At 42.6% G+C, this 9,056-nt stretch overlaps 1 protein-coding gene across 2 annotated transcripts in view; it reads right to left on the bottom strand.

Annotated features, from left to right (window-relative positions):
* Nucleotides 1–7,700, bottom strand: part of tpcn2 (two pore segment channel 2) — a 19,919-nt gene extending 12,219 nt beyond the window's left edge. Inside the window, exons 1-8 of one of the 2 annotated variants that reach the window (XM_027281133.1) lie at nt 7,314–7,409; nt 4,055–4,615; nt 3,926–3,981; nt 2,922–2,998; nt 2,353–2,530; nt 2,143–2,259; nt 1,138–1,244; nt 213–285 (exon numbers count right to left, since the gene is read on the bottom strand). In XM_027281133.1, the coding sequence (XP_027136934.1) occupies nt 213–285; nt 1,138–1,244; nt 2,143–2,259; nt 2,353–2,530; nt 2,922–2,998; nt 3,926–3,981; nt 4,055–4,082 (636 nt within the window). In that variant the 5' untranslated portion in view covers nt 4,083–4,615; nt 7,314–7,409. Of the gene's footprint in view, nt 1–212; nt 286–1,137; nt 1,245–2,142; nt 2,260–2,352; nt 2,531–2,921; nt 2,999–3,925; nt 3,982–4,054; nt 4,616–7,313 lie in introns of both variants that reach the window. The other variant, XM_027281132.1, reaches the window with a different exon arrangement.
* Between the last annotated feature and the right edge of the window lie 1,356 nt (nt 7,701–9,056).

Below are 9,056 nucleotides of genomic sequence, written 5' to 3'. Positions count from 1 at the left end.
AAGTTGTGTTTTACTTTTTGACAGTGACCCTTGACTTGAGTTGAGTTGTCATCAGAGTGTGGGACATGTTCACACACACACACACACACACACACACACACACACACACACACACACACACACACACACACGTGTCCACACAAGTCAAAGTGTCAGCATTACAGCACAGTAGTGTGTATTTAACAGGGTGTGACCAAAAATCCTAAACTCACCTCAGTTTTAGCAAAGAGCAGCATGCCGATCATGGTGAAGAGGCAGAGGTGGAGCGCCAGCAGCAGGATCACACTGCAGACACACACACACACACACACACACACACACTTAGGATGAGCATGGAGAGTCTGTGATCAATCTACATGTCTCTGTTTCTTTAGCATACTCTCCAACAAAACACAATCGTCTCTACGAACACTCCTGCTGTCTCGGATCCTGCCACTCCCTCCTGTCCTGAAGTAACCCCTTTTCCCAGCATTCCCATCACAGCATTATTATAATATCCACAGGCTACAGCAGCAGTTGCTGTCTGCACTGCCGCAGTTTCAGGGTTCTTTGTTGCTGCAGTTTTGAAGAACACACCTGAATTCATCCAGAACATGGAATCTGAAAGATGTGATCCAAAGTGCAGACGGCTTGATCAGGTAACACTGTTAAAGGTGCATACGACAGATTTAAAGCTCTGTGGTTGACTGATTTGTACTATATATATATATATATATAGTTAGTTAGTTCCATGTCCCTAACATCAGGTCATACAGCCTGAAATCCGCTGTGACAAATGTAGAGCATCAGACAGAACTTCCTCACTCTTCATGTTTACACACAGAAAGTGAGTTTATCATAAAGTATTCGGTGTGTACTATCATGGTGACCCGTGGCCACATTATCGGGAATCAGCGACCCACTGACAGAAGTGAGAGTTCTCTCAAGTGTGTGGCTTGTTTCATCTGTTAGAACTGTGGTTTCACTTTGTTAAAGGTTATGAGGAACTGAGCTCATTTGCCTACCATTCACTTCACTCCCCTGCTATCACGACACCATATTTATGTCTTTATTTTGGAAGTCTCGCTTGTGTTGAAAAAGTGTCAAATAAATGGATCCACCTTTTGACAGCCATGCCGGTGTGAGGCAGTGTGTTACCTGGCTATCTCTGGCAGAGTCCTCTTGATGCACTTCAGGGTTTTTTTCATGAGGGAAGAGTTCTGCAGGAGGAAGAAAGGCCGGAGGAGTCTCCGCACTCTCAGTTTCTGACGAACAGAGAGAAAACATTTAGAATGCAGGGTGAATACTGGCAGCTTGAAGAAGGCAAACTGGACCTGGAAGTGAAAACTCACGTGATTTACCCTCACACTAAATTCACAGCTGGGGTGAAGGTGACAATGCTGTAGTCATGTCTGAACTCGTTTTGTCAGAACTTTTAAGCATGTTGACTCTGAGATCAGAAGCAGCTTTTTTTTCCCTCAACATAACATGATATATACAGTATAAAAAAAGAAATCATATGCTTTTATATATACAGAATGTATTTACTTCTATTGCATTGTGATGAGATCTGTAAATATCAAGAGACAGGCAGCAAACAACTCTAACTGTCCAATAAAAACATAAACCAATATCACCACAACAAATATATATATTTATTTTCTTTTGACTCCTAAGACTAACTGTATGTTCACCTTTAAAAAGTTAGTATATGTAGAGTTTAAAACAAACAGGAAGGACAGAGTAAACTAGAATAACAGCTGGCTGAGATAAGACTGTTCTCTGTGAGGGTAACCAGAAATGCTGAGTCACCTCAGGAAAGCCTGCTGGCTATTTAGATAACGAGCCACGCTGACCCTGAATACTGACACCTCATATTTACAAAAATGACAAACTTTAAACCTTGTTTTGATAAACTGATGAGATTTGAAATATAACCCAGTTCAGATTCTCTTCTGCTGCTGCTGCTTGATGTGAAATGCACTTTCACTCATACGTGTCCAAACGTGAACTCTGAATTGGACTTCACAGCTCCACAGTGGGCCACATGGTGCATCTCCAGCTTTCTGATTCACTTCTAGATGAGACCTGATGCTCTTCACTGCTTTGTGGATCTGACGCTGCGTTACATGCTTAGAGAAGCATGACGGAGGACAGTCTCACCTCATCACAAACCATGCTGACAGACAACATCCAGTCGATGATGGAAACTGAAATGACTACTGTGTAGGCAATCAGCCATTTGCTCTTTCTGAACTCCTCCCAACCAATCAAGTAGCTCTGAGGACAGAACAGATGTGAAGCAGTGGTTCAAATAGACAGATAAGTATGAAATGACAGCTGCCAGTGAGGACGGCCAATGGCTGTGCTTACCTTGACAGCAAGATCAAGAGAGAAGATGATGAGGCAGAGCATTTCAAAGCTCTCGGTCAAACCACACGGAGGTTCCCAGGGTGGAGAGCGGTGCCGGGGGTCCGAGGATATGGACAGGGAGGACGGGCGCTCGACAAATGCCAGCAACAACACCACGGCAATGGTTAGGCCCAAGAACCTGAGGCAGCGATGATGAGTTGATCATCATTCATTCAAGTTGTCACAGTTGAACAGTTTGGACACTGATACTATCATCACATCTACAGGACTTCCACAAAGGAAACTGATCGAATCTGATTCTGCTATTGTCACAGGAAATAAAAATACAAATTTACCTTAAGTACAACTGATCACATTGTCTGAGACTCGGACAATGCCTCACCCAGAGAGGACTCAGGAAATCCTGTCTGGTCTTGGTCCTGTCTCAGTCTCACCCTGCATGTGACTGGCAGGTTTTGAGGACACTGGACCGGTGTGGAGAGAGTATGTGCTCTCTGCCTGAACATCTCAGGTCCACTTTTATTCATACATGACCTGGTCTGAGCGTGTGTTAGAAGGTGTGGACTTACCACTGACATATCCTCGAGTAATACCACCGATACAGGCGGAGCGAGCTTGCATCCACCCTGTGGTTGATGGACCGATACTAGAAGTAAGCAAAAAAAACGTTATCAGCATCTGCAACATGTGTCGGACGGTTTTGTTTCCACACTGTGTGTGTGAGTGTTAGGGTTGCAAAATTCCAGGAAGATTATGCTAAAAAACTATTTTCCCCAGGTATATTAAAGTTTCCTGTTAAGGGCCAACCTTCAGTTTTCTAAATTCCTGGTTTATTCCGCTTTTTTTCCCATAAATTCCTGTTAATTCCAATGGAAAGTTTCTGAAAATTTACTGGAAACTTTCCACCCCTTTGCAACCATGGTGTGTGTGTAGTCGGTCTGTCTAAAGATTGATATGTAATAATGACTACAGAGTACTTGTGGGTGGAACTTGATCATGGATTCTAAAACCTACAAGATACAACAAGTACTACTAGTACTTATACTATACTTATACTTATACACTTACACTTATACTTATACTACAAGTTAGCTGTGCTAACACATGGTTAGAAACAACCCAACATGACAGGAAGACTGGAACTGAAGATTTATAATGACACTGATAAGGAAAATAACATTTCATCTGAAAGGATCATGTCATAGCCAGAAGAACTGGATCAGTGCAACTCTTTTCTGGAGTCGAGGAGAAACAACACTATGAGCACCTTCAAACATCCATAACTCTGGTGCTGCTTTAAACACTGGGCTACCTGCCCATGTACTGCTTTGTACGTTTGTAAAGCAAACCTGAAATCAATCTTGAATAGAAGCTGGTGTGAGATAATATCTGTTTAATTCCTAGTTAAAGCCTTGCTGTAGACCTGGACAGTTCATTCACTGAGGCAGGCGTTAAGTCTTATAACCATTCATACCTTTACAACCAGTGCTTATAGTCACAGTCCCTGAGGTCCAATTCTGTCTTGTGTTCATAAACCTTCTCTAATTATTCATAAAAGAGTTGCTGAACTAACCTGTATGGCGTCCTCGATGAAGACAACAGCCTGTTGGATGTAGAGGTCTTCATCCTCTGTGGACAGAGACGAGTGTGAGGAACTTTGCAAAGATCTCTACACATCCTCTGAACACAGATCTTCACTCACCTGAATCATCATGTGGACCTTCACACATGGTTCACGTCCGTGTAACACTCATATACAGAGCATGTTGTGTTCTGACTACAGTGCACAGAGAGTGTCTCTGTGCATGTTGTCTGTAGAACTGGTCGGATCGAGAGTTCACATGAAAGTGTTTGTTTTTTCTTGAGGCAAAGTCGAGAAAAACCGCTGCTGTAGTGAAGGTGTGGCAAATATATAACCATGGTTCACCTCCACTCAAACACACACACATATATATATATATACATACATACACACACACACACACACACACTCCAGTTTAAGTGTTACAAACTAGAGTCTATGAGAGTGACTGTAGCTGTTCTAACCAGCACTTACACACAGACAGATATGATGACTCACTCAGACACAAATGTACAGGCACACACACACACACACACACGCACACACACACACACACACACACACACACAGACACACACACACACTTGGCTGACTTTGCTGACTCGATGCGTCACAGCAGGATGTGTCATAGCGGTGGTGTTGGGTGTTTCTGACAGGACAACACTTAAAACGGCTGCAGCGCTGCTGAAACACACAGGCCCACACACACACACACACACACACACACACACACACACACACACACACACACCATAACTGTGAGCTGTGCTTCTCACACTCAGAGGAATAAAAGAAAAAATCGATTCAAAGAGAAACTGTCAGAGAAATCTTGTTCTCAGTGACATTATGAATGTAAATATGAATTTAAATGGCCAACAGTAGTGTGTCATCTCTAAGGTGAAAGACTTAAAAGTTAACGATGAACTTTTCAGACATGAAGTGGCATTAGTGTGTTTAAATAACGACCAGACTCTGCTCGCAGAGTACCTGTCACCTGGTGCTGGAAGGAGACTGATGATCTCCTCTACAGTGTGTTACTGTGTTTAATATTTCTCTGTATGAATATGACATTATACTGCTCCAGCAGCTTTTGCATCTATCTGATAATTCAGATTTGTGCCATGTCAGAAACATTAATCTAACATTCCCTCCGTGATGAAAAGTGACCTGAGCATGAATTCAGAAGTTAGACCACTTAATGAGGTGAATGTTTAAGAGCAGCTTCATCTACACGCCATATTAATCCTGTGACATGCATTTAAAAAAATGTACTCTTTACAGTTGTAAGTTGAATATTAATATAGACACCTGTGTAGAATCACCATGTGTTAACAGGACAAACATCCTTCCATATGCATGAATGAACATACACGAGTCAGTGATCTCAGAGGTGTGAGGGTTACTAAACTGAACCCAGGTGATGTTCACAGTAACAGGTGTAACTTATAAACTGGATGTTTTGTTTGTTTGCTGATGCTTCCAGTCTCCCGTGCTAAGCTAAACACAGCACAGATCTACCTGTATATGGATGCACAGACACCTTTGTGAATCAGCATCTGACATGTGACAGATTTACATTTTTTAAAACAGCGTGTAATTCAAATATTCAAATTTTAGTGTATGTGAAAATACTCCAGCCACATGTGAAACTTTCACATGTGGAAAGGAAGATTTCACATGTCCATTTCACGAGGGCATGAAAGCGATCGCTTCTTCTGCCTCGTGCCAGGGAGGGAAACGAGCATTTCCCAAAATGTTCCTTCTATGATCAGGCAACGATCAATGTATAGATTTAAACTACTACTGTATTTAGTACTAGTTTATTACTAGACTCCTGCTTTATTTGTGTGAAAATGTGAAACATCAAACGCTCAGTTAGATTTATTATAATGAACTATGTGACTGTACTATTGGTTAGTACTATTATTCAGTATAATTCAATAAAAATCTATTTCTGTATTTGAAATTGTGTGAAAGGTTAGTAATAAGACTGGATAACATGATAAATAACACTTGTTATTACAGATGTATGTGACTAAATATAGACTTATATTACATAATAAATAAGTAAAGGCTACTGTGTGAGTGTTTGCTCATGTTGGGTCTCTGTAAATAATATTACAGTCTACGTCTGCCCTGTAATGAGAGGATCCTGATGTGGTGCTCTACAAATAAAACTGAATTGAATTGAATTAAGTATGGACTGGATGGAGGCATCAAAGCTGCTGCTGCTGCGTTAGAGTTTCATACATGGACCTTTGTGTGTCCAGGAATAAAGTGCAAGAATGACAATAAAACCTTTGACCAAGGAGTCACAGGACGCATCACTGCTACTTTAATTCTATTAGCTCCAAACAGGATAATAAAGAGGACTCACTGCACAGTGTGCATTCCCAGTACGTGGAATGAAGGTGATCAGGAATTAAAGTAACGCCTGCTTATGTTTGTGAGTTCTACACCAGTCTGTCTACTGAACGTCGACATGCTCTGTCCTTCAGCTGGCAGGTAGAGGTGGAAACAGTTTGACACCACGTACAGGTATCATCAGATGCACTGACAGGTCATCTGATGAGCCACATATCACAAACCACCTTCCACCATGCAGCATGCGTCTCGTCAACAGTTCAAGTAGTGAGTGTTGCAGCAGGTCTGGGCAGTGACAGGATGGGTGTGATGATGTGCTGCCCTGTCAGTAAAACCAGCACACAGCAGTTATAACACTGCATGAATGCACCAATAAATCACATCCACCTGCCATCCATCTGAAACTGATGTAATACCTACTTATAATTATAAAAACAGGTATTAATAATAATGTGCATACACGATGATCAGAGTGTCAGCTTAGTGTCACCGTGTTTTCTCCTTCAGAGCTTTGACTCGACTCCGCATACTGTCGTTATCATTTATTTATTTTATATCTTCACTGTAACCTTTTGCACCATTATATCACGGCTATCTGCACTTTATCTGTTTTACTGTTATCTGTAAATTATAATGCCTTAATACCTCCACCTATTTATGCTGTCAGTCACAGCAGTCACTTTATTTGTCAATAACCTGCGGCTGATATGTGCCTGTTTACCTAATTCTTGTACTTAGTAGTTTTTGCTATAGTGTGTATATATATATATATAGTGGTATAGTGGTAGTTGTTGTGTGGTGGTTTTGTTGTGCATGTCTCTACTTGTTTATTTAGTGTGCACACTATGGGGGGCTTGTGATCTCATTGTACTTGTATAATGACAATAAAGGCATTCTATTCTATTCTAAAGTTTGGACTACATATCCCAGAGGTCTGTCCTCCTCCTCCTCCTCCTCCTCCTCACCTGTCCCACACTCAGCTGACCCGCGGACGTCACAGATCACCTCCACTCACCTGTGCCCCCCTCGACGCTGCACAGCTCCCCGGCGACCGAGTACGACATCCGTCTGCTGCCCGGGCCCCCTCCATGGTCCGTACCCGACCCGGAGCCGCAGTCCGTACCCGACCCGGAGCCGTAGTCCCCGGAGGCTCCGTTCGCGGTCCCGGTCAGCAGTTTGTCCGTCTCCATCCAGGAACTGGTCGTGTCTGCGTGTCCTCCGCGGTGAAAGTGAAAGCAGCAGGAGATCAGTCTTTAGTCTGAGATCAGTCTTTAGTCTTGAGATCAGTCTTTAGTCTGAGATCAGTCTTTAGTCTGAGAGGTCTGAACACAACAAGGCTCGCGGAGCAGAGCAGAGGGCACGGGAATGTGTTTTTAGGAAGTCGGTGCTCTGCTCCTCCCCCCTCTCCCCCCTCTCCACAGGAGATCACTTTACAGAGTGTGTGCGCTCAAACTCCACCTACACACACCGCACACGCTGCTCAGAGCCTCGGAGTGACGTGAACACACACACACACTGTTTCAGAGTTCAGTAATAAGTGTAATAATAACAGTAATAATAACAGTAATAATAATAATAACAGTAATAATAATAAAGTTGGAGCCAGCAGAGATTCAGGGCGGGGCCTCGCGGAAAAACGCTGCGTAATGTACGCACAATGGAAGGTGTACGTCACCTCTGAGCCATCTAAGAAGAAGAAGAAGAAGAAGAAGAAGATATACTTTATTAATTCCTCAATGGGGAAATTCTTTTTTCACTCTATTTTTTATTTTGACATGCATTTTAACCCATGCAGCACAAGGTACAAGGGCTCATAGACATGCAAATGTGGAGAGAGATGGTGGAGTGATGGGCAGCCCCCCTGAGAAGCGCCCAGCGAGCTGTTGTGGGGGATCAGTGCCATGCTCAAGGGCACCTCGGCAGTGCCCAGGAGGTGAACTGGCACCGCTCCAGCTACCAGTCCACCTTCCATATTTTTGGTCCATGTGGGACTTGAATCGGCCACCCTCCGGTTCCCAAGCCAAGTCCCTATGGACTGAGCTACTGCCGCCCCCAAATTGCCCCAATCTATCCATACAACAATTACACTCGGCCCAAAGTGACACACACACACACACACACACATTTCAAACAAGAGGGCACAGATCAGATCAGATCAGGCTGAGGCTAAAGGAGCCACCCAGACACCTGGACACATCCGGATCCTGCTTAACCACCTCTAATACAACAAACACTGTGCCTGTGTGAAGGCGAGACGCTTCTGCCTGTCCACACTGTGTCTACCAAACAGTTTTTCAACAGAACATTAGATCTCACACTGAAATAAATAAATAAATAAATAAATATATATATAGCCCTTAGAAATAACATCAACTACTGAACAGACTTGCTCATAATTCCCTTTCTGAAGCATCTTACCTCAAAGAGCCATCTCAAAACCCACAACTCAACAACAGGTGTCATATGTCTTACATAACCCTTTAAACCTTTAACTAAATACTTGAATGTACCCTCTCGACACGAGGTGGAGAGTATATAACAACAGAATATTCTGTTTTTACATAGTAAACTATGACCCAAGTAAAGTGCTAAATATACATATTTACCATAACTGTATTAAGAAAGCTTCCAGAACAGAACAAACCAAACCAAGTCCTACGCTTGGTTAAGTTCAACATTAGTCAAAACTTACAATTACTATTTCTTCATCTAAATGAAGACTACTAGCTTTGTAAAAAATTACAGCTTCAAGAAAATA

The sequence above is a fragment of the Larimichthys crocea genome, chromosome VIII (assembly GCF_000972845.2).
Source record: "Larimichthys crocea isolate SSNF chromosome VIII, L_crocea_2.0, whole genome shotgun sequence".
NCBI classification, from domain to species: domain Eukaryota; kingdom Metazoa; phylum Chordata; class Actinopteri; family Sciaenidae; genus Larimichthys; species Larimichthys crocea.
Note: the sequence above shows the minus strand (reverse complement) of the source record. Positions and strands in the feature narration are given on the sequence as shown.